The sequence below is a fragment of the Lycium ferocissimum genome, chromosome 1, assembly GCF_029784015.1.
Source record: "Lycium ferocissimum isolate CSIRO_LF1 chromosome 1, AGI_CSIRO_Lferr_CH_V1, whole genome shotgun sequence".
Lineage (NCBI taxonomy): Eukaryota > Viridiplantae > Streptophyta > Magnoliopsida > Solanales > Solanaceae > Lycium > Lycium ferocissimum.
Window position 1 is genome coordinate 9,996,769 of NC_081342.1, and position 26,231 is coordinate 10,022,999.

The 26,231-nt window shown below is 35.1% G+C and overlaps 2 protein-coding genes and 1 pseudogene across 3 annotated transcripts; all 3 read left to right on the forward strand.

Annotated features, from left to right (window-relative positions):
• Positions 1-3,157: 3,157 nt before the first annotated feature.
• On the forward strand, positions 3,158-10,643 carry LOC132061916 (vicilin Car i 2.0101-like). Its single transcript, XM_059454595.1, has 5 exons — positions 3,158-3,253; positions 8,185-8,265; positions 8,370-8,636; positions 9,688-9,949; positions 10,426-10,643. The coding sequence occupies exons 1-5, from the start codon at positions 3,158-3,160 to the stop codon at positions 10,599-10,601; spliced, it is 882 nt and encodes a 293-aa protein (XP_059310578.1). The 3' UTR covers positions 10,602-10,643.
• A 1,423-nt stretch (positions 10,644-12,066) lies between these two features.
• Positions 12,067-15,231, forward strand: LOC132061924 (vicilin Cor a 11.0101-like; annotated as a pseudogene).
• Positions 15,232-17,930: 2,699 nt separating this feature from the next.
• On the forward strand, positions 17,931-25,361 carry LOC132047057 (proteasome subunit beta type-2-B). Of its 2 annotated transcripts, XM_059437952.1 has the most exons (4): positions 17,931-17,946; positions 17,978-18,146; positions 18,234-18,357; positions 24,828-25,361. In XM_059437952.1, exons 2-4 carry the CDS (start codon positions 17,989-17,991, stop codon positions 25,158-25,160), a joined length of 615 nt encoding a protein of 204 aa, XP_059293935.1. In that variant the 5' UTR covers positions 17,931-17,946; positions 17,978-17,988; the 3' UTR covers positions 25,161-25,361. The 2 variants fall into 2 exon arrangements, with proteins under 2 accessions (XP_059293935.1, XP_059293926.1); XM_059437943.1 differs by having other exon boundaries at positions 17,935-18,146.
• The last annotated feature ends 870 nt before the right edge of the window (positions 25,362-26,231 follow it).

Genomic DNA, 26,231 nt, shown 5'->3' on the forward strand with positions numbered 1-26,231 from the left:
AGTTAACCATGAGAAATATCTCCTATTCCTCTCTTTTCATCAATTTAAAGCACATTCTTCCAACTCTGTCATTGTATTTACATATCTACCAACATTCATAAGCTTCAGTCAAATTTCAATACACACCTCAAGCCAATTCATCTTTCCCCTCATTTCAGGACAGTGTTTTAAACTTCTGGATACTGAATTGAACTGGCAAAAAAAACTGGGTGGAGAAAAGAACTCGGCGTATTTACTACTATCATTAAAAATACTACTAAGATTGTTATCACAAGAAACTGGTCCAACTCCAGAATCCAACTCTTCAGGCAAGAACTTATGTCTGCCTTGCCCTCTCAATAGTTAGATACAATGGAAAAGTAGAATCATAATAAAGTTATACATTTCCCAAAATATTTCAATAATCTTCTTCTTCACCTTGAAAGTAGTTGACGTCTTCTAAAGCAGGTAATATTAGCTTTTCCATCTCAGTACTTCAATTTTTATAACCGAAAAATCCTCGAAAGCCATGGCGAAAGGTTTGAAACTTAATGAATAATAGGTCTGCCTCTCCACCCTCCTCCACTAAAATATCAGGCTTTTGCCTACGGTAGGGTTCAAACCCGTGACATGTGCCTAATCTGCACATCATGCATTATGCTCTTACCACTAAACCAAAACTTCGGAGGCATAGTTTCCTTTTATATACAAAGAATGAAGATTATATATCTTTTGAGGACAAAATGCCTAATGAGCAATTTTAATATTTTATGTATTTTATTATGCATTGGATAGTTTATTGATTTATATGATATGATGGTACTTCAAATTATGCATCACTTAATGTGTTAACTTAAAATAATGGTACATTAAATAATGTCGTGCTGGTGTAATTACCAATTATCGTCTAAATGATAGCAATTAACTGAAGTAAAATGATTACAACAAACCAAAGAACATCAAGACCATATAAACAATTATAAGTCAAGCATAGCAGAAATCAATCTTTTTCATTCATATATAATAACTGCAATACATCAGAATGATTTTAATCAACAAAACATATAAAGCAAAAACGAAATCTTACCGGTGACTATGCCAGTGATGCCCAGTCTCTTTACAAATTCCACATGAATTAGGATAAGTTGCATGACCTATGTCCATTGCGTATCGAATATGGGTAGTTTTCATTTTTTCTGCTTGACGAATAAATGATCTATTATAAACCATCTCAGACGGCTCCTGCATTTGGCAACTGTGCGGCCCGTCGTATTTTCCAATCTTCCATAGATCTTCTTTTGATTGATATCCCACCTTCCATAGATTTGATGGAGTTTTCCTACCTCGAAGCATCCAACTACATCCATACTCCCACTGCCCACAAACAACCTTCCAAGCATTTCTCGATGATTCCAAAACATAAAACTCCCTGTTGTGTTGCAAATTCCACAATATAACAGCGCTCTTCAAATCCTCCTTGCTTGCAAATAGCATTCCAGACTTAAGGTCTGTCTTCCAGTCCATCCATAATCTAGACTCAAGATTCTCAGACTCACAGGTCGAAGCAAACACCTCAGGAGGACCTTGAAGTTCTGAGAGTGATGAAAATTTGTCCATTTGAACTGGTACGTTAGAAGCATCCTCCGCTCGCCGTTGATCAGCATCATCACTTTTACCTCTAGAGTCTGTTATCTCACCAGACTCATTTGAGTCATATGGGGCGTTACCATCAGAATTATCATGCGATCCATTCACACGACGATCACTATTGACACGAGCTTGTATTTGTGGTACTGTAGGAACATCTCGTAAATCAACGTCCATTTGAACTGGTATGTTAGAAACATCCCCCGCTTGCCGTTGATCATCATCATCACTTTTACCTCTAGAGTCTGTTATCTCATGTGACTCATGTGAGGCGTCACCTTCAGAATCATCATGCGAGCCATTCACACGATCTTGTATTTGTGATACTGTAGGAACATCTCCTATGTTAACGTCCATTTGAACTGGTCCGTTAGAAACATCCTCCGCCTGCTGTTGATCATCACCATCACTTTTACCTCCAGAATCTGTTGTCTCAACCGACTCATTTGCATCATGTGGGGCGTCACCATTAGAATCATCCAAACAAGGATCACTACTCATACGAACTTGTATTTGTGATGCTTTAGGAACATCTCCCATTTTAGCAGTACTACTAGTACCTTCACCATCTCCAACACCGAATGAAGGAAAAGTTCCTGCTGAAAAATTAGTGCTGACATTCTGATTGCCTTGACCACAGCTGCCTGATGGCACATCAAGTTGTGGTTGTGTATTTTGAGTTGCAACTTTAGTATGACACCCAATATCCGAAAAATTAGTCATCACATTGGAGGGTGGTTCTGAAGCCACTGCCACTTCACTTTTAATGTACATCTCAAGCAAAATTAATGCCATAAAAGATCGAACCGTATCAGGTACCACAAGAAAATCTTGCAAAGATTCATCGTCAACGATAGGCATTTCTGTGTAACAAACACACTGACCAACCACTGAATATGGAAACCTTCCAGAAATAACAAGTTTTACTTCTTCAATGCTGGATTCCATTTTTTGATGCAATAGTTTAACCAAACGAGCATACGTTAGAGATACCGGAAGTTTAACAAAAACACGAGGCCCACAACTATATCGAACAGTGTCTGCATCATTAATTGTTTTACCACCCCAGTATAATGCAACTCTTACACGTTGTTCTATATCAGCCATTTTTACGCCTACCAACCAAATTACAACACAGTTAGCACACACGAATTGCTAAACTTTAAATAATCAGTCTGTACATTATAGAAATCTTATTGTAATGCAAAAACAAGATACATGCCGTAATAATATATAAATAAACATCTGACCTTTTTCAGAAAACATTGATGCAGCGATATTTTTTCATAATTACTAAAATTTGCCATCCTAGATTGGTTACAAAAAGATTTAACTTACAAAGTGCATTTTCTACCTATAGAAGGTTTGGTTTATATGAGCCTTCTATATAGCCGTTGGATATTGTTAGAGTGGGTTAGAATCTTACATTGGTTGGAAAATGGACTGATGGTTTGCTTATATGGTCTTGGGAAATTCTCCCCTCATGAGCTAGCTTTTGGGGTTAAGTTAGGTCCAATTGTCATATCTTTACATGGTAGTATCAAAGCCAGGTCCTTCCCTGTTTGAGACCCCATGTTATATTGTCGATGCTCCAGTTGTACCTGGCATTAAGGGGACGTTAGAGTGGGTTAGCCCACATTGGTTGGATAATAGACTAGTGGTCAGATTATATAGACTTGGGCAATCTTCCCCTCAGAAGCTAGCTTTTGGGATTGAATTAGCCCAAGTGCCATATCTTTACAGATATTATTGACCGTCTAAACTCACATTAAGCTAGGGGAGTCTCCTAATATATATGTAAAAAACTGGTTGTAAAAGCACAGCCTTTGTGCTTTTTTGAGGTATACAAATGTTACCATTCTCAAAGAAAAAAAAACTAGCCAAAAGAAAAAATTTGAGAATCTAGTCACACTATGCTGGAGCGACCTCACCTTTTTTCACCATTACCGTCATCTAGATTCAACTCTTGGGGCGTTTGGAGTCGCCCACGTCTCGGGCGACATTGCCAAAAAGTTCATCTTTTTTTCGGTGGTATCAATGCCATAGGAGAATCTAGAATTTCTAGAACATTGGTGCACCACTAAAATAAAAGAAGAAAAATTGTAATAATTGGGAATTGATCCTTAGTCCTCTAGGCAAATAACTCAACATTCAACCAAGTACACAATTAGCCTTCTTGTAGCATGGTGTCAGTAGATAATATTATACCAATTTTAGAAAATATATACATAAAATACCTAATTTACGGAAAGAACATGGGTTTACGTGCCCGCTATTTTAGCCTATAAATTCGCCTCTGGTCAATGCCAACACTCATCTCAACTATTCTACCAGGTACCAAGTACATGGTAACTCTAACCACAAAGAATTAGACAAACGGGAAGAAATCACCTAGTGTATCGAAATTTTTCTTTTTCTATCTAATATATTGAAATGGGGGTAATGTTGACCCTATTTCGGGTAAGAACTCTCGTAACAAACCGGTAATTGACTAACAGTTATCATTGAACAAATGCGGAAAAAACAATCAAGCAAGTCCGCATTTGTTATGTGCCAATTGTCCCTCATCGGTTAAAGAAAGAAATGTTAATCGGTTTATGGGTGTGTTTGGTATTACGGAAAATGTTTTCCTATTTTCTCTTGTTTGGTTGCACTTAAGATCTTGGAAAATATTCTCATATGGGAAATATTTTCCTCAAAATAGGAGAAAATGTTTTCCATAAAATTTGAGGGAAAACATTTTCTGGATTAATAAAAACACACCAACGATTTGCCCAACCCACCCTGGTTTGCCCCACCCCCAACTCTACCCCCCACACCCACAAACTCCACCCCACCTCCCCCAGCCACCTCACCCCTCCCCCCACCACCCCCACACCAAGCCACCCCACACCCCACCTTCCACCACCCACCTCACAACCCCCACCACCCCTCACCCCACCTTCCACCACCCACCTCACTATCCCCACCGCCCCTACCATCCACCACCATCCCACTACCCCCACCCCCCCCTCTCTGAATTTTTTATTTTCATATATTTTACTTTACTTTTATAAAATGAGAAAAAAATTCTTGCCCCCGGTAGCCCTACCCCACCTTCCAACCCGTACTCCCCACCACCAAAAGTTGCACTCCTTATTCAAAAACTTCATAGTGCTTTTGCTTTGAGTATATGCAAATGCTCTTAAAATAACATTTTCCAACTTCCGTACCAAACACAAGAAAATCAATAGAAAAAACCACTTATTTTCCAAGAAAATATTTTCTTGGAAGGAAAACATTTCCCGTCCTAGCAAAACACACGAGCTCTTCCACCTATCACACTAGTCTTTTGGGTTGGACTCTCCTTATTTAGTCTATCACAGCATTAGACACTTTCTTTAATATCCGATTAAGTAAATTATACAAATGGTATGAAGTTTCCAGCTTTACAACACTGTACACCGATAGAAACTTCAAGAACAATATAATGCTATGCCCAAACTTCGTAAACAGAAGAACAATGAGCTGAGAAGAAAACGGATGGAACTCACCTGAAAGTAGTCGTCGTTAGCAGTAGCAGAGGTAGCCCGCGGTGGCGGTGGAGTGATGTGGGATTGTTTATTTAAGCAGAAAATGACGAATCACTGCACTTTGTACGAAAATTAATACTACCTCCGCGTCACCTTAGCCAAAAATATTTGCCCCATAATAAGTTTTACTTCAGAGAGTTATGACATAAATTGACTAATTTTTTCTAATTTTAACACAAAACATGACAAAGTTTATGTATTCAAGACAAAAAGTCATATTGTGACTTGGTATTGTTGGATTCTTAATGTCAAAAGGATTGCTCTAATCAAAAGGGAAAGATAATTTATTTTTATTATATAAGAGTAATTTAGTAAACTTCACATTGCATTATTGGTTTCACACACCAAAAAAAATTTACCATGACTTTAAAAAAATATGTCTACTAAAAAAAATGGGTGGACTTTTTTTTAAAGTCACGTGCCATTTTTTATAATTAAAAAATAACCTAAATGATTTTTTTTTAAAAGCCTATCGGTAAAAAGGGTATATTTGCACTATTTTATAATGGCGGAGGTATATTTACACCATTTTGTCACGACATGGGTATATATATACCACTTTTATAACTAGAGATATATCTGCTCTAAATCATAAAATTGAGGGGTATATTTGCACCTTTACCCTTCTCTACATACCCTTATTCATGTACTACTAATACATGCTGCCACATGTATTCAAGTGATATCCCTTTGCTGAAAAATTTGACTGTGTGGATAAGTAAAAAAAAATTTTATATGTATACATATTATGTGTTGAATTTTCTTGATTTTTTTCGTATGTCTACTTTTTTTATAATTTGACATCCCTTAAAAAAAAAATTCTAGCTCTGCTACTAGATACATGTATTAATTACTTATTCCACCTTCTATCACGTATAAAATAATACATAAATTTCCGTACAACAACACCTTCTTATGCGACTTTTAATGTTCGTGGCCAATTTCAGGTAATCATTGTATTGATCAAGATACATAATAGCCCACCAAAATTCTCTCTTTTAAACCATTTAAAAAAACATTTTTTTGCGCGGAGTGCCCTTCTTTTGGGGTGGTCTTTAAATTTAGCTTTTCATATTTGAAATCTTTAAAATTTGCCCTTCTGCCTAACACCCATAGGTTCAGGTGTTCGAACCACGCGTTGATAAAATTTTAAAAAAAAAATTAAATAAAGTAGTTTAAATTTCGTTATCTTTGGACCGATACTTTTGTTAAGGAATTACCAAAGTTATGCGGACCGTAAGATACTTATGCCTTATGGGCGGACTTTAAGATAAGTATCTTGCCGGTCAAGCATAACTTTGATAATTCCTTCACAAAGTTATGCCGGTCCGCATAAAAGTTTGCCCTATTAAAAGTATGCCCCACCGCATAACTTTGTGAAGGAATTATCAAAGTTATCTTACCCGCATACTTATGCTAAATGCCCATAAGGCATAAGTATTCAAGAAAAAGTGGGTTCTTCACATAATTTTTAACTACGCCCATCCTAATTAAAATAAACGTAATCCAAACTTAACAATATTAACACATACGCCACGATTGACAACCTCATCATGAATTGCATTTGCACCAAAGATCTGTACCATTTCCACCAAAGACAAGAGCATGTTTATTCTGTCAAGAAGTAAATCTTAGATAAAGCCAAGACAATACCCCGTGTAAGTAAGCTAGCCATAGATGGTCGGCCAACACCGAATGCTATCCACAATGTCAGAAACTTTAGGTCCTCCACGTGATACGCCTAGCAAGCTTCCACAAGAATGATGAATATTTTGAACCACTTTCTGGGATAACTGGTAACAGAACATGCTATGACTTATCACTCAAATATTTATTTCTGTTAGGACCGGCGCATAACTTTGATAATTCCTTCACAAAGTTATCTTGGTGTGGGCATACTTTTAATGGGCAAACTTTTATCGGATCGGATAACTTTGTGAAGGAATTATCAAAGTTATGCGGACCGACATACGTATACCAAATGCCCACAAGGCATAAGTATCGCGGTCCGATAACTTTGGTAATTCCTTCACAAGTGTATCTTTGTTGGCGGCATAGCGAAATTTAAACGCCTTGCGATTTTTTAAAAAATTTTGATCCATGGGTTCGAACTCTGGAACCTATGGGTGTTAGCCGAAGGGCAAAATTTAAAGATTTCAAATATGAGGGGTAAAATTTAAAGACCACCCCAAAAGAAGGGCAATTCGCATATGGAACTGGAAAAGAGCCAGATTTAGAATTTCAAGAAGATGTGTATACTATTAAAAAATGTGGGTCCATAATTTATATTTAATGTGTTCAATCCTTGGGTTCTTACTGTGAACCCATTACACATTTGGAATTATACTTAAAAAATACGTTTTGCGAATTTTAGTATTAAATTTTAAGATATATACTTATACTCCGTGCCGAGGAATCCATTGAACCCCATAATTAGATTTAAGATGAACATTTTATTTACTTATATGAAATTTTGGAGTGACAAAGGGGAATAGGAATTTCAATATGTCAGAATTGGGATTTTGAAAGATTTTTTTTTTTAATTTTATTTATTACATGGAAGAGGAAACACCAGACATGCCCAACTATGTGAGATTTGAACCCCTCAACTCAATTCTAGAAGAAAAGATAAACCTCATAGACGTGGAATACATAAACCACATAGACGTGGAATACGAATTTCCAATTTTTCTCGTAAAGGTGCACCCAATAATCATTGCACCATACATTTTTTGGTTACGTACACACATATATATTTAAGAAGTCTTGGAGAAATATAACATCAATACACAATATAGGTCAAGGAGCGTATGAACCATGCTCCTCCACATGGATATTCACCTAAAGGGGAATACTTTTAATTGTTGAATATTTCTAGTATTTTCACCTTAAAAATGGGTCAAATTAGATCTGCAGAAAATAATGTCAATTTGGGAAAATAGTATAAGATGTTTTCGGATGCTAAAATATTCGTCTCTGAATTCAGGAATACTTTAGTGCTGGAGGTGAAAATCCAGAATCTTTCTACAGAGCATTCAGCAGTGATGTCCTGGAGGCTGCTTTCAATGTGAGCCTCCTTAATTAATTTAACACAAACTAATTAATATTACATGTGGTCTTTTATTGGTAGTTGCAACTGTCACTTTGTATTTGGTTTATTGTTTTGATTAGACCCCAAAGGACAGGTTAGAGAGCCTATTTGGACAACAAAAACAAGGCATAGTAATCAAAGCCAGTGAAGAGCAAATTAGAGCTATAAGCGAACACACTTCACACTCTACTAAGCAAACTAAAGCTGAAACCAAAGGCCCTGTCAATATATTAAAAGATCGCGCAATAATTAGTAGTAGATTTGGACAGCTCTTTGTAGCATCTTCTGAGAGATTTGAACAATTGAGGGATTTGAATACTGCTGTTGCCTTCATGAACATCAACCAAGTAAGTGACTTTACAATTTAATTTAAAGAACCAAAATCTTGAGATCGTAATTTTCTTGGGACTTACTATTTTTATTTAGACATATACTAGGAAATGTCGTGACATGCACGTTGAGGATTTGTATAGCCGAACTGAACTTCCTCGTGCTTGAGTCATAATACTTTAGTAGTTTGTTATTATGAAAATTTAGGGGTAGCAAATGAACGGGTTGACCTGAATTTTGGTTGGGTCAGCTATTCAATCAAATGATATTGAAGGTCATTACTAACTCTGTCCAAAGTTTGCTTGGGTCAAGATGACTAGCCCTTTTTTGCATGGATGTCGCAGTGCATTTGCTTGAACTTGGGAAACGCTTTTCTAATCTAGCTGCAAAAGCTATTTTTAGGTTGAAAGCAAGCATGAAACTTCTAACTTCATTACTGGACAAAATGCCTTCTGATTCCTGGAATGAGAGCAAGCTTGGTTCTTCAATGTCGTAGTCTTAGTCTAAGAATGCACAATTACTGAAAATGAGAGAGATGTGAGTGTCAATATCATTCTGTCAGCCTGCTCAAGAGTTAAACAACGTGTTGTAACCACCTGCCCAACTTAACCAAATTCTTTGCAGTATTCTTAACTTATTAAGCAAATACATATAAATTAAATATATCCTAACATATACAAACAATGGGTTTTATGCTAAAGCACAGACCTCTTGCTGTATTTCACAGTTTGTGCTTTAACCTAGCTTGCCAGTCAAAATAATGTGGCCAGTAAAAGTAGCCTTTTGTTGGGTGAACTTCTTGCCTAATTTGAGATTTTTATTTGAAAAATGAATTGGTTTAATACTTTATTACTATATTAGACATTGTCTGCATATCATTAATGCCGATGAGCACAATCTCTTTATATGACCTTAAATAATTATCACCTGATGAGATAACTTTTGGGTTGAGTTATGCTCAAAGTTGTTCCTTAATTATTTGAACTTTAACTTCCTCGTTATTGAGGCATAATATATACTCTTGGAGTTTATTATTTTTCTTGAACGTTTTTAAAATTAATTTTGCAGGGTGGAATGATATTACCAGTCTACCATACAAAGATTACATGGTTGGTAATGGTTGCACAAGGAAAAGGGCTCTTTGAAATGGTTGGTAGCCAAAGCCAGAGACAAGGCCATTATCAGATAGTCCGAGGTTGTCTATCAGTTGGTGATTTTCTTGTAATCCCCGCAGGCCACCCTATAACCGCTACAGCCACCGGAGATTCAAATCTCAGTACGGTTGCTTTCGGAATCAATGCCCATAACAACAAAATGAACTTCCTTGCTGGTATGGTATTTGTTTCCTCATTCCTCATTACTTGACATATTTCCTCACATTTTTTACATGCCCTCATTTCTTCAATTTGAGTTTTCCTAACTATTTTATTGCTCGTTCGTTCCAAATAGAATGTCACAGTCCTAATATTTTCTTAACGAAAAGTTTTTATAGCCACACGGATGCTATGACATGTTTAAAACCATAAATTTCAAAAATGTATAGCCACAAAATGTTAAGGTATATTGATCACAAGCTTCAAAAATCTTCCTTTCTTTACTAAACTTTGTGTCAAGTCAAACTAAGACAAAAATAGTGAAACAAAGAGAATATATAACCGTAAATAATAGTACTAGCAATTAACATATCTTATTTTCATATATGTAGCTAGATTTCAACTTTTGATAGACATTTACATGTAGTTATTACACCGTCATAAAGTTATAGTAACATTTTTTATAAACTTCTTTGCTGGTTTGAAATTTTAGGTCAAAAGAGCATATGGAGAAATGTAGATAGGGAAGCAAAAGAACTTTCCTTCAACATGCCAGCAAGGGAGGTTGAAGAAATCTTGCAGAAGCAACGTCAGTCTTACTTTGTGGCAGGGCCAGAACAGCGCCAACAGCAGCAATATGTGTCTTCAATTTTGGACTTCGTTTTCTAGTTGTAAATGAAGTGAGAGCTTTATGAATAAATAAAGAAAGGCTTCAAGAGTACACTACTGATAGTAGTAGTAAAATAAGTATGAGTATTCTAAGCCAAAGGGTTGTAAGCGTTTTTTGCCTCTCTTGTAATATGTTGTCGTGTGCAATGTTAATTTTGTGACATAAATAAAAGAACCTCCTCTTTTAACCAAAATAATGAGAACCTTGCTATGAGCACCTCTTACTCCTTTCTGTTTTTGAATATGTACAGAAAATTTGCTTCCTTTCCCATTCTAATTTATCTCAAAATCTTCAAGGATATAAGATTTACCGTCATAAACTTATACTATTAAGTAAAAAAGAACGTGGGGAACAAGATTAATATCCTCTGTAAGTAGCAAGTCATAACAAGTACCTGGAAAATAAAATTACCAATGTTAATTACGTAGTGTTAGCAAGGTTAATAGTGATATTAATTGTGGTGTTAATTATGCTCCTGTGGAGAATCGAATTGAAACATTAAGGAAAGAAGAGAGAATGGGTGAAGAGATCAAAGTTCGCTTAGACTAAAGTTTGCTTCGATTTGCAAGAAATTGGAGACCAATTGAGATTGATAAAGAATCCACTAACCGATCTTCTTGTGCTAGGGCAGGTACCCCAATCAAAGTCACAAAAGGCAAGAATATGCAAAGAAGGATCTAAAGACATAAAAAGGCCAAAATTTGGGTCATTGAACATATAATGCATGCAATGAAAAGTTGCATCAAGATGGAGACGTCGATGATCTTACATGTACTGACTAAGGTGTGCCATGAACAACAACGAAAAGGTCTGATCGGGTACAGGATAGGAAATTAGGGACCTGGAGATTGACTGAGTTGGCCGGGTCAATTAGGCTCCTCTTGTGTATATAAAAAGTTTTGGTTAATGAAAAACTCTTATTTTATTAGAAAAGAATTTATGAAAATTCTTTTAGAGAAACTTTTAGAGAAAGAGCTTCATTGCTTGGTGTCAAAAGGTTCCATGTTAATAACTTAATCAATTCTTCTAAAATATATTCTATTACCTTCATTGATAATAGCCAAAAATCTCGGGCAAATTTTCCTTGGATGCGTCTAAAAGTTAGGATCTGGAAGAGGCTCACAAAAATTTAGAAGAAGCTTGCAAGTTGGATCTAGAGGTCAAGGTGCCGAAATGAGGTCCAAATACTCAAATTCAGATAAGAAGTCAATGGTTAGTCTTCTCTTGACTGAGAATCACCTCTAGTACTAGACTCTCTAATAATTTCCATTCCTAAGAAGAAATGTGCATAACCAAGACCTTTAATGTTTCAAATTAAGTAATTCAACAACATTATCCCCCGTCAATAATGTCATCTACGTAATCAACCACAATAGAAATAGAATCTCCAGTCCATTGGAAGAATAGTGAATAGCCAGTTTAGAAGCCTTGCAGCGCAATGAGCATACTATTGTCTGAATGCTTGTCGAAATCCACAAAAAAAATTGAAAGTATGCATACATGTTTAATTTAGATGTCGGATGTCTTGTACCGGTTAGAAAGTTTGTGTAAACCTCTTCATATAGGTCTTCATGCATATAGAAATGCGCACCCGAACTAATCTGCAAAAAATGGACCAAAAATTTGTGAAAATAAAAGTATGAAATTTGGATTCACTAATCTGTGAAACATGAAAAACCTCGTAAGCTGATTTCACATGTTGGTATACCATACTTCACCTGAATTGCACATGCATGCTGCATTCCTTATCACACGTCAAAACTTGTCAACCTACCTGCAAAGTTCAAAACTCATACTCTTCCATTAAAAGTTCACACGCAAAATTAAGTTATCTTCATCCCTCATCAAAACTTTGGAAATAAGCTTCCATCACACAGTTCAATTAAAACTATGGCAATTTTACCTAATCCAAAGCTTTTATTTCTCCTCTTCTTCTTGATCCGCTCTGTCTTTCTTGCTTGTCAATGTAATGAAGAAGAGAACAATCCCTACTTATATGAGTCACATAGGTTCAAATCTCGACTGAGCTCAGAACATGGTGAATTTCGAGTCCTTGACAAATTCACTGCAAGGACTGAACTTCTTCGAGGAATAGATAAGTACAGAATATCAGTGCTTGAATTTGAACCTCTGTCTTTCATGCTTCCTCATCACTTTGATGCTGAAGTCATACTTCTTGTTCTTAGAGGTAAGGTTTACATATGCTCGTGGTTCATACTAAAATGGAGTGGAACTTTGTGAATTACTTAATCGTACAAAATTTCAGGAAAAATGAAGATTTTTTTAACATGTGATCTATTAAATACTATGTTATAGCATTTGCGCGGCTATAAAATTTTGAACTTATGTCTTTAAATATAGTATTATATTGTTTGTGTGATTATAAAAACTTCTTATTAAAGTTAAAATGAGATATATAAAACTGATTTTCCAAATTTAGGAGTGTCCCTTTAAAACGGTCTAAAACAGGAAAGTGTTTCGTGTAAACTAGAATGGAAGGAGTAAATTTTTTTATGCTTATTATAGGGAGAGGAACCATAAATATAGCTGAAGAAGATGAGAGGAATTCCTTCAACTTGGAGCATGGAGATGTAATCAGAGTTTCTGCAGGTTCAACAGTCTACTTTATTAACAGGGATAACAAAGAAAAGTCCTCTGTTTACGCGCTAGCCAAGGCCGTTAATATTCCTGGCCAATTTCAGGTTATCATAGTACAATTAGATGATTATAGGCCCCAAAAAAGTTTCCCCTCTTGAGAGAGTCTTTTATCAACCTTTAAAATTTGGGAGACTATTTGCATTCTCAATTTGTTCAATATTTCTATTTTTGACCTTCAAAAAATGGTCAAATAAGACTTTATTGATACTCCCTCCGTCCCAATTTATAGGCACGGAGTTTAAGAAAGAAAGACTTTTGAAACTTGTAATCTAAAAGGGGAAGTTTTTAGTTAAACTATTTTTAAATATAGGAACAACTGTTTTTGGAACAGACTAAAAGGAAAGTGTATCACATAAATTGGGACAGAGGGAGTACAAAATACAGGCAATTAGGGATATGGTAGTATAAGATGTATTTTGATGCTAATATACTTGCCTTTGGATTCAGGAATTCTTTAGTGCCGGAGGCGAAAATCCAGAAACCTTCTACAAAGCTTTCAGCACTGATATCCTAGAGACTGCTTTCAATGTAATTACAGTCCAATGACTTTTGGTGATCTAATTCACAGAATAGCCAGCAAATGTATCGGCTATGTGTATTAAGTATAAAATATACATATAATATTCATATTATATACAATATACATGATCAATGTATATGTTCAGTATATTTTTACTAGCGTCTTTAATTAATTTCGCCCGATGGGCCAAAAATGGAGAAAACCCTTATTTATCTTAAATTCATTTTTTACTGCTTCGGTTATCTGCAATTCTCACTTTGTATTTTGTTTACATTATTTTTTATTAGACCCCAAGGGACACAATAGAGAGGTTATTTGGACAAAAAAGACAGGGTATAGTTGTCAAAGCCCTTTGAAGAGCAAATTAGAGCAATTAGCAATCACGCTGTAGGCTCCAGTAAGCAAAAGAGAGGTGAAACGAGAGGTCCTTTCAATGTGTTGAACGAACACCCATTATTGAGTAACGGATTTGGAAACTACCATTATTGAGTAACAGATTTGGAAACTACTTTGAAGCAACTCCAGAGAGATTTGAGCAGTTGAGGGATTTGAATGTAGCTGTTGGTATCATGAACATCAACCAAGTAAGCCTCTTTGCAATTTGCCACTCCTTCTATTTCAATTTATGTGACATAAATTGGTTTGGCACACAATTTAATTAAGTACAAGAAAAAGTGAAGACTTTCAAAACTTATGATCTTAAACAAGTCATAACATTATTTGTGAGCCTATGAGACTTTTGAAATACGTGCTCTGAAACAACAAACAATAACATACCAGTGTAATCCTCACAAGTGGGGTCTGGAGAGGATAGGATGTACGCAGACTTTATCCCTGCCTTTGTGGAGTACAGAGCCGTGTAATAATATTTGTGTAGCTCTAAAAGCTTCTCATTAAGGTAAAACTCAAAATTTATGATTAAATGTTTTAAAATATAGAGATGTGTTATTCTTTTTAAGACGGACTAATAGGAAAATAGTAACATTAGTTAAAAACCCAAAATCATGATACCATAATTTTTTTGGGAATTAAATATGGTTATTATTTTAACATACATGATAGAAGCTTAAATGGAGTGATATGCACAGCGAGGATTTGTATCGCTGAACGTAACTTCCTTGTGATTGAGGCATATTACTGTTATATTTGGTAAATTAATTTTGCAGGGTGGAATGATATTACCATTGTACTGTACAAAGGCTACATGGTTGGTAATGGTTGCAGAAGGAAATGGGCGCTTTGAAATGGTTGGTAGCCAGAAACAAGGCCATTATCAGACAGTCCGAGATTGTCTATCAGTTGGTGATCTTTTTGTAATCCCAGCAAGTCATCCTATTATAGTTATAGCCACCGGAGATTCAAATCTAAGGATGGTTGGTTTTGGAATCAATGCTCATAACAAAACATTGAACTTCCTTGCAGGTATTAATTTAGTTTTCCTCATTTCTTGATTACGGTAGAAACTTACTCATTTTCGATGTTTAAAACATGCAAGATCACATGTGTTTGCATTTAGATTTTTAACAATTAGTCATGGTTACTAATTAACATGCATTTTCATCTTATGACATCACATCACATAACTATAATTAGTTTATATGATTTGGTGTAAACATCTTGTGGTATTAGATATTTATCCTTACCTGACTAGATATTTATCCTTACCTGACATATCCAAAGGGATAATTTCACAAATGGTCACCAAGCTTTTATTTTATTGCACAAAGTCCACTAAATTATGACAATGCTTCTCTTTATAACATAAAAATAACTCACTTTGCCTAAGTATCATAGAAAGTCACCAGATCATTTTTCTTGTACCCAAAAAGTCACTTAACTCCGCCTGACTATCATATAAAATGTATCTCTTGTTTTCCCCTTATGACTTTTTGTGATACTTAACTAAAATTTAGCGACTTTTGTTAAACAAATAATTTAGTGATTTTCGTGGTACCTAAGTAAAAGTTACTATATGATTTTTCCGTTATAAAAAATGTAGTAACTTTAGTGCAATAAAACTGAAGTTAAGTGAACATTAGAACATCTATGAAATCAATCCCATATTCGAACATCTTCAATTTGAGTTTTCCTTTAAGGATTAAAGTAATATATATTGATACTGCAAATAATACACTGCGGTAAACATATCTTATTTTTTCATATTATATGTTAACTAACTTTCACTTTTTATAGACAACTAGGGAATAATGGCCCGTGCATAAGTTCTTATATCTTTTTATGATATTATTGTAAGTTCTTATAATCTTTTATGTGAATAAGTTTTATCTAAAATAACTTAATCAAATACTGATTGGTTTGTTTTGCATAAGAACATATCATAACACATTATTTAAAGTAGTGAATTATATTTACCCTCACAAAGGTAGTATCTTATCCGTATTTTCTTAACAAATACTTCTTCTGTTTCTTTTTTACTTGTCCTAGATTACATGACATTTCTCTTAAAAAGTATTTATTAGAAATTTAATTATTAAATTAACCTTATTAATTTTGCTTTGAAAATCTAAGTTTGATAATTAGTATTTTATGTGATTACTTAATGATAAGAGTAATATTGAAAGAAAATAATATATCTCTCTTAATTTGCTAAAATGAGCATGTAAAACTAAAAATATATTTTTAGTACAAAGGGCAAGTAAGGAAGAGAGGGAGTATATTACATGTATTTATGCATAAAATTTAGTATTTAATAATAATAAATAAATATAAATTATCACCTCATTAAATAACATAACTACACTAAGTTTACACACTATAAATATATACCCTTCACCATCAAATGGAAAATATATGGGCAATTCGCAAGAATGCCCTTATTTTGGGGTGGTCTTTAATTTTTGTCCATTAAATTGGTGGTCTTTAATTTTTGCCCTTCGTTAGAAAGGTGGATGAAGGGTATTTTTTTTACCAATTCTATAAGTCTAAGGGACTTTAGACCCTTTTTTGAAAGAAAAATACATTTTAAAAATAATAAAAAAAAAGAAATTAAAATAATAGAAATAAATAATAAATTAAAAATAAAAGAAATTAAAATCATAGAAATAAAAAATTAAATTAAAAATAAAAAGATATTAAAATAAAACAAAAAAGAAACAAACTAAAAATAACTCTGTAATTACGGGGTGTTACACCCAATTCTCCATTCCCCTTGAGAATTGGAGAGTGTAATTATACCCTCTCAATTACACTCAACTCCCATCTAGCTGTGTAATTACTTGATCAAACAAATAGGTCAAATTGTGTAATTACACCTAATTTCAATTACCTGGGTGGCTTTCAAAATACGCTCTAATTAGGTCCACTCTCAAAATTTGGTCATAGAAAAATCTGATTGACTCTTGAAATTTCAAGTGTACGAAGGGAGTAGGTTAAATTATACTCTCACTGAATCAAAAAGAGTGTCACTTAGGCATTTGCACACCCTTAAGAAAATACTAACTCCTAGACAAAAAGACGTAATTTGACTAAATTGTCTCTAATTAAATATGTATTGAGATTTGATCACATAAAACTTAATGGGGGTAACTCTAAAAAAATAAGGTTAATTCTTTGTTGCTTTAGTTGGCGTTTGGCCATGAAAATCAAATATTTTTCACTTTATTTGGTATTTTGGAGTTGGAGTTGTGTTTGATTATAGTTTTTGCAAAAAAGATTTGATTGTTTGAATGTATTGAAAGTGAAAACAAGTTCTTTGATGCTTTTTAAATTCCAAATACAATTTCAAATTATATTTAAAATTTTTCATAGCCCCTTAATAAGTGAACACTATTTTTGACTCAGAAAAGAAAGACTAAGTGAACATTCTCTTTTATCCAGAGCGATTAATACAAATACATTAAAGTGGGTGCAGTAGACTTCCAAACAAGAAAAATATAAGGTAGTATTTTGATACTAATAACAAATCAAAATACTACCTTATATTGAAAGTGAAAACAAGTTCTTTGATGCTTTTTAAATTTCAAATACAATTTTAAGTTATATTTTGTTATTAGTATCAAAATACTACCTTATATTTTGTTATTAGTATCAAAATACCTGGAGTAAACTGCAATTAACTTAAAAGAAAAAAGGAGACTCAACTTGTTCTCCAAGACGGCCCCCTTCAAAAGCTCTGATATTTCTAAACCAAATCAAAACTTTCTAGAAGAAGAAGAAGAAGATCTATTGGAAGTTTGTAGAAGAAGAAGATGGAGTGTGTGTTTGGAATGGTGGGAAATGGTTTCGCTTTGGTAGTGGCAGACTCATCAGCAGTACACAGTATACTTGTTCACAAATCCAATGAAGACAAAATCATGCTTCTTGATTCTCACAAACTTATGGGCGCTAGTGGTGAACCTGGTGACAGGTACTCATCGAGTTTTTTTTATTTTTATTTTTTTTTATTTTTATTTTTTTTATAAATTAATTTGTGTTTGTTTTTGGGTGAATACAGAGCTCAGTTTACGGAGTATGTGCAGAAAAATGTGGCGTTGTATCAGTTTCGTAATGGTATCCCGTTGACTACTGCTGCTGCGGCTAATTTTACAAGAGGGGAACTTGCTACAGCGTTACGTAAGGTAATTCGTTTTGTAATCTACTATGATTTGGGACTTTTTTTGGGGGTGGTCGTGTAAAATTTGAATTATAGAAATCCCAAAACGTCAAAATTAGGGTTTGGCATTTCTATAATGGTCAATTACACACCCAAGTATCACTTTTTCATGAGTTTCACACCCCACTGATATACATGTCTGTAAAGTAGCTAAGAAAGACTCCTGATTCGTAGAGTATTGGACAAAGTGGAAATCAGTAATTTCAACAGATGCAAAAATAATTAAGCATCTTGATCTAGTTTTCCAGTATTAAGTTTGTATGGATTAAGAATAAGAGTATCTAGTTTGTATGTATTGATCTCGTTCTGGTAGTCTCTTGCTCTTAGATTTATGTTATTATCCACGATTCTTCTACTTCAATTATTGTATGAGTTTGGGGTAGTTATGATATTGTCCCCTTTTTTTCCAGATTGCTTTGTCATGCTTTATACCCATTTTGCCATTACTTCTTTACTTCTGCCATTTCTTTTCCTGACTGCTTGGGTTTGCTTTTCTTTGAGCCGAGGGTCTATCGGAAACAATCTCTCTACCTTCCAAGGTAGGGGTAAGGTCTGAGTACACTCTACCCTCCCCAGACCCCACTTGTGGGATTACACTGGGTACATTGTTGTTGGATTAAGAATAAGAAACTTTCATTGAGAAAAATAAGTTTGTCTTGGCAAGTTTGGCATATGCTACTGTTCTGCTCTATCTAATAGTGAGTTGCTGTTGTTGCATCTAAGACATGGCATACTGCATATTTATTAGGGGATGACATTCTGTTGGTAATGGCATGGGGTTGGCGCTTCTGGTGCATAGTTAGGAGAAAATTGAGAATGTAGAAATGGAGTATAATTTGCATAGATTGTACAGAGTTAAATCTATCTACCTTTGCAACAGAGACAAGATCAGGTTTAATGTTGTGTTTTTCACATCCGAACATTGTCCCGAGCCTTCCAAATCCACATATGACCTCATCCGCAATGACAAGAATGTCGTACTTCTTGAGTATAGCTTGGATCTAAAAAAGAATTGGATGAAAATTATTGTTTCAGGTATTTATAAGAATAGTCCTAGAAAGAGAAATGTAAAACAATGAACTATCAGAATTACAACTAAGAAACTAGAAGTAAGTTCTTGTAAAGACTATTATCTTGAGGAACCCCACAAATTCCTATATTGCTGCTAAAATCTGAGATGCTTGACATGTAGACATAGTGTTTACGAGTTACATTCTAGGCCGGTCATAAGATTATGCACTTCAATATCAAATATAAAAAGGAAAAGGTGTCGGGGACGGGCTGTTGGCTCATTCTTAAGCATCGCGTAAGAAAGCGCATCCGTTGTTCAATGTATTTAGCTTGCTTGTCGACGCAAAAAGAATATCAATTCATAGTAGTATTCTCTCCTCACTCGAAAATTAAAGAGTGCAAGGAAAACTGACCTTATCGAAATAGTTCACCGGAGGAGGTATGACACCTCCTGCTCCCATCACTGGTTCAGCAATGAAAGCAGCTATCTAGTTGATGAACAAGTAAACTAGTCAGGCATAACTTCACCATCTATACATGATGCAATTAAAGAAAACAGGATAAGTGAAAAAAGTTGATAGAAGTTACTGTTTCAGGTCCCTCTTTGAGTATGAGATTTTCCAAATTATTTGCCAACCTTGTTGAGAACTCCTCTTCCGTCTCACCTGACATACACATTATTGTTAAAAGTTCATGTTCTGCGCGTCGACTGATATAATAAGATCACGATACAATAAGAAGTAGAGATAAGTAAAAAAACCTGGCAGGTGAAATCGCCAATAATGAGGGCAGTCAGTGTGCAGAACAAACGGAGCTGGCAGATCAAATTTCTGATGAAGTGCAGGAAGACTGCAAAAAAATATATTAGCATAACGAATAATTGAAACGGAAAATAATTGATTGCCCGGAACTGATAAGCATATTACCCAGAGAGACTTGCGGAAATCAGAGTTGAACCGTGGTATCTGTTTGAAGATGACAAGCATGAATATTATATTAGTCAAAGGAAAAGCAATACAACACGTGTGAACACACACAAAAAGAAACAGGGGATGAGAATCAGATTACGCTTTTGTTCGAGCAATGAATTTCTTTTTTTCTGGCCTCCCGAGTGCATTGTTGTAATACCACACCAGTTTCACCTACAGATCACAGTGTAAGTGTCAAAAGTTACTTAATATCCTAAAAATCATTCCTCAAAATGTGCTTGAGTTAGTTAACCAATGCAAACACCAAAAACATTGTAGCATTCTGTCAAAATCTCCAACAGAACATGGACTTTGTTTCTATTATTTAGCAAGTTAATTGTGTAACAACCTGTGTATCATTGGCTTCTGAACCGCTGTTTGTGAAAAAAGCTTTCGCCATTTTATTTGCAGTAAACAGATCTAGGAGTTGCTTTGCAAGATCCTGTATGTTTGAAAATAAAATCAGTCTGAGATCTAAGTAAAACTTATAGCGAAACCTGGACAGCGAGGAGATTTCTTTTGTCTTTCGTGATAAGGCCTACTGAGAATTTTACGTACCAAAGAAGGTTTTGTAGTACGATTCCAAAATGAATGGTAAAAGGGCAACGTTGAGTTGTTTAATGTGTCAGCTATATGTCAAATAGGAGGACAAAGTGGTAACTAAAAATAGTGAAGACTTTTCAAAAATGATGCATGCTTCGTGTCGGATCCTCAAAAATGAACTATTTTTGGAGGATCCGACACGCACCTTTCTGCATTTTTGAAGAGTCCGAGCAACATAGATTGTAAGTACCTAAGGTTGTGCACCACAAGCCAGCTAGAGCATCGAGGTACTTCTTCCCATTAATGTCATAGACATAAGAACCCTACGACAAAATTACACAAATATATTAAACATGGAAGTAACTTCTGAAGTATATTGCAAAAAGAAAGACATGAATTCAACCTCAGACTTTTGTATAACTACAGGTTCCAAATTAGTAGTATGCCACCCGGCTGTAAAAGGTGCCAACATATCATGCCCCTTATATCTGCAAATGTGAAGACATTTGATTACTCAAATTTGTGAACTTGATTGACAGACAGTATACTGAAAACTATAGAAGACTACACATGTATTAATGTGTACAGAAATGCAAAGTTATTGGCACTTGATACCAATATAGCACGATAGGTGAAGATTTAGAGGCTGAGTAGTAAAAAAGGAAAACAAAATCAACCTTGTGTTCAAAGTGTCTGCAGCAGTAACAATTCTGTATAGCATCATTTAATGTAGTTAAATTCTCTCTATTTTGTGCATACATTAGCTTCACTATATGAAGATTTTACCTTTGATTGCACTCCTAGATTCTGTGAAAGTTCTGCCTTCTTGTGTTAGCTTCTTTAGTGACAATGTTGACTGGAGATGAACATTCAATGACGAAATTTATGTTCCAGGAAGTAGAGAAACTTCCTTTTACAAAACTTAGTATAACCTCTAATATGTAGCCCATCTGTAGTTTTGAGTATAATTGGATGATAAACAATCTTGAGGCACCATTTTTATCTTAAAATAAATCTCCTGCTCATCTGTAGTATTAGTGTGTTTACCGGTGAAGATATATAAGGGGATTTTTGGCGCAACGTCAGATTTGCTTCGTTGATGACTTATTGGTCACAGGTTGGAGAAGTTGAAACAGTCTGTTTGCAAAATGCTAGATGCATGTTTTGTACAGTATGTGCCTACTCTTTCCCTACCCATCCGCTAGTTAGGGAGCATTTCATGCACTGTGAACCCTCTTTATCAGTGCATACTTAACTAGATTTTGAGGCGCAAACTTGTCTGTTTGCGCAATGTAAACTTTGCTAGAAGATAGTGATTGAATAAATCAACTAAGCCTCAGTTCCAAGCTAATTTGAGGTTGGCTTATGATACATTCATTTTTCTCTTGCGGGACCCATTTTATTTTGATACTCAATAGATTGTCTTTTAAGACAAAGTAAGAGTTATTTAAAACTAGAGTTTATTTAGATCTTACACTTATTCCTGCCCTGAAATACAAATCTTTTATCAAACTAAAAGTTTTTTGCAAGTATGAGACTTAATGTAGCTTTAACAACATTTAAGTGTTAGTCCCAACTAATTGCGATCACCTTTTTTTCTGAGAGAAAAAAGTTGATCCCATTTAGTTGGGACTAAGACTTGGTTGTTGTTAAAATTAATTGGGATCATTTGCATGGATCATTTTGCTTCCATTGTGTTTGTTTTTAGTTAAATCCATAGGGACTTAGATAGATTGTAGCGAAATTGCAGGTCTTCTCAGAGAACTTCCGTATATATGGTTTTAGGTTTAGGTCGTTCTCTTTTTCACCTTCATCATTGTAACTCAACCTACATACTGGTGCTGTAGGTTCACATAAAACATGATCAAACTATTTCATGACCATTATCATTTTATCCTCTGTGTGTGTCACTTCAACCCTTTGCTGGATGTGGATCATTTTTAATCTTGTCTAAATTTTCCTAATCTTGTAATCCTCAAAATTTTTGTCTAATCTTGTATGAAGCACATCCATCTTAGATTATTTCTTTGTGGATTTGTTAAGGGCCAGCATTCACTTTCATTTAACGTTGCTACTCTACATTCTATATAAGTTGCCTTTTTGCTTTGGTATGTATCAATGATGCTAATGGATAGTGAGATGATGGAGTGAGATGAATGCTAACGAATTACCTTTCTGGCCTCGATATATTCTTGGTAATCTCATAGTTATGAAGTATGAAGAAAAGAACAGTGACGTGCTTCAATACCATGTTACTCCAAAACCACCTTGCTCCTGTTATGACAAGTATAAATAGGCCTAGGATATGTTGCCATACAGTTTGTGAGGGTCTCCTCCACTGCCACTTCAATTAAACTACCCTTAGAACAACCATCTAAATTAAGTTTGACAAGTAGGGAGGGGGTCCGCTCCAACTGACTACTGTTAATGTGTATATTACAGTTCGAAATGAAGTTGTTAAGAACAGGCCAACATAAAGAGGAAGCATGAATATAAGGAAGATGTGGGCGGATAGTCATCCACCCACTTAAAAATCTTGAATTGGATCTCTTGACTGGGGGGAAAAAATAGGGATCTGTTCACAAGAGAAGAATCACCTGTATTCAGGAGGACATCTGTGAACCCACATTTCTCAGCAAATTATGCACCACTATCATGTAGATATCCATATGAACATCTTAAACTTTATCCTGCTTAAAGCCTCGGGGAGAACAAAATAAAGATTCACGCACCCCTAAATGCTTCAGCATGATGCCATTATGTAGAGTTTCATTTACGGAATGAACGGAACACTTCAAGAGAAGAAAAGAGAAGAACTGTTTAAGTGCATTAGCACCCCGTATTTGTTTAACTTCTAGTTAAAAATGCTAGAATGCTTAAGCTAAGATATACATGTTGTTTGAAAATAAAAAATATATAATTACTTAATGGGTAACATAAAGACTTTGAGGTTAGGTTGACTTGAGAAGAGGATTAGAGAAGAGAGCTTGCTTGAACATACAGGTTAGTCTAAAAAAGAGAAAGGAAATAATGTTGTATTTGGAAATATTTTTTTGTATATCTCCTTCCATCTCACTTATGAGACACTGTGTTGATTAGGTATAGAGATCTTATATACAGAATAGCGAAGTCTGATAGGGGAAAAATCAAACAATACTTTAAGGGAGAATGGTGGTAGCAAAGACACAGTTTGAGCAAGCTCTACCACCGAGGAACCTGGTTCCCCAGCACGTCGAAAGAACTAATCATATTTGAATAGGCAGAGAAACTTTGCATGTTCTGAAACAGCAAGAAGAGTACATTTACTAGAAGGAACTTTTGGCACAAATAGAGATTGCTTTCTGATTTGATTTTACACGGTAAGAGTATTGAATTTAGAGTATCATACAAATGATATAACTTAGTCTTTTGGTTACAAAGTATAGAAGCAAAATAAAGCCGGACCTGGGCAGCAGTTTTGCTGTAGATAAAGAAAATGTGCAAGATTCTCATAATTTGTTTTTACAGAATGATACTCAACAAACTATAATGAACGGGCAAAACATTAAAGCCAATATATCCATTTATTGCTACATGCTTCAGTTGCTATTGTCTGGTAATAATTTGATTTATATAGCTGTAGGGTCCACTTGAGTTGGTGCATTATTGATCTTTCCTAATTCCTATGATCTCTTTATAAGCACGATGAGTTTTATGACAATGGGAACCAAGGTGTCACTCTTCTGTTTAACCATAACATGTGAAGCTCTTTTAAACAAAATGTTATGGAGAGGAGGATGTTGGGGAAAGAAAACTTCCCGTCTGTTTTTATCTTTGAAAAGTTATCATCTTTCAAGGGTTAGTTTTCAAAATTTTGATGTGCCACTTTGGTTTTCGCATACACATTGGTTAACTGCAATGTTTGTTTTTGTAGAATCCATACATGGTGAACATTATCCTGGCTGGATATGACAAGGAGACAGGCCCATCTCTATATTACATTGATTATATCGCTACTCTTCACAAGGTGGATAAGGCAGCATTCGGTTATGGCTCCTATTTCTCTCTCGCCATGATGGATAGGCACTACCGGAAGGACATGACAGTTGAAGAAGCCATTGATTTGGCAGATAAGTGCATCATGGAGATCCGATCTAGGCTGGTTGTTGCCCCACCAAACTTTGTGATTAAAATTGTCGACAAGGATGGAGCAAGGGAATATGCTTGGCGCGAGTCTGTCAAAGATGCCCCTGTTTCCAACTCCTGAAGCTGCTTTTGCGTGTTATGTTTACTCTTTAAGCATATGAATCTTATGTGATGGGAAAAAAACTTCAGTCATTATAACTGCCAAAAAATTTGATGCTATAAGTGTTCGTTGTTTGATTGATACTCCAGTTGTAGTGTTAAGGAATCTAGTTTTAATTATTTTCAAGTTTCAGGTAAATGGAGAGCTGGTGGTGTTAGACTTTCTTATGTTTCAACAATCACTTATTTTATGCTGGAAAGTGTTTCTTCAGTCATTTGCAAGACTTAGGGGTATTACAGGGATCACTAATAAGCTTCAGACAAAAACAGAGTTGGTTTGATGAGACTGTTGGTTAAAACGACTCGGTTAAGCATGTGGATTTTGTTGGAGGACAAGTTTCAAGTGAATTAATATTGGGGTGGGGGTGAAAGAGAGAGTTGGGAGGTGGGGATGCTGGAAGCTGTTTTGCATGGATTGAGTAACAAAACAGTAATAATTTAGATTAAGAATAAAAAGCTATCTGTGGATGAATGTTTTGGCTAACTAATTGATTAGTAACACGAGATTATAAATAGTCCCAGAGAAATGACCTTATCATCTTACTTTATTTTGTGAAAAAGAAAACGTTTTTGCTCCACAAGAAAAGTATGTGGGATGTGTTGAATGCGTACAGCAAAATTGAAGCTTCTTATGGATCATTTGGAGCTAATCAGATCTTTTTTTACCCCCTACGATGTCCTTACTAGATTAACATTCTAAATGTGTTGATGGGTGACTTCACTTGACCTTCTCAAACTTTGGAGCGCGCATGGTATATTTTCTACAACTCTAAAAGACACATTCTTGATTGGGAAAAGAAGAACGTTCTAGACCCAACACCAAGTTGAGTGAAGGACCAAAAAGTTCCGGGAGAATTAATGGAATAAAACCTTCATTGAAAGGGCTAAGTGATAAAAAGGTTTGTCATTTATTGAAAATATCTGCCATGTTGAACCTCAGATCCAACATATAAGATTATTACCAACATTACACACCAGAATGATGCTTTGCATTTTGAATTTCCTAATCTCCAGAATGACTTGTTAAAATTGA

What these genes read in the sequence shown, in the direction of transcription:
- LOC132061916 (XM_059454595.1), top strand. Translation starts at nt 3,158, where the DNA reads ATGGTAGTATCAAAGCCAGGTCCTTCCCTGTTTGAGACCCCATGTTAT. An exon ending in TCCTGGAGGCTGCTTTCAAT is followed by an intron (nt 8,266 to 8,369) that starts GTGAGCCTCCTT and finishes TGTTTTGATTAG; the next exon opens with ACCCCAAAGGACAGGTTAGA. An exon ending in CCTTCATGAACATCAACCAA is followed by an intron (nt 8,637 to 9,687) that starts GTAAGTGACTTT and finishes TTAATTTTGCAG; the next exon opens with GGTGGAATGATATTACCAGT.
- LOC132047057 (XM_059437952.1), top strand. Translation starts at nt 17,989, where the DNA reads ATGGAGTGTGTGTTTGGAATGGTGGGAAATGGTTTCGCTTTGGTAGTG. An exon ending in AGTGGTGAACCTGGTGACAG is followed by an intron (nt 18,147 to 18,233) that starts GTACTCATCGAG and finishes GGGTGAATACAG; the next exon opens with AGCTCAGTTTACGGAGTATG. An exon ending in TTGCTACAGCGTTACGTAAG is followed by an intron (nt 18,358 to 24,827) that starts GTAATTCGTTTT and finishes TTGTTTTTGTAG; the next exon opens with AATCCATACATGGTGAACAT.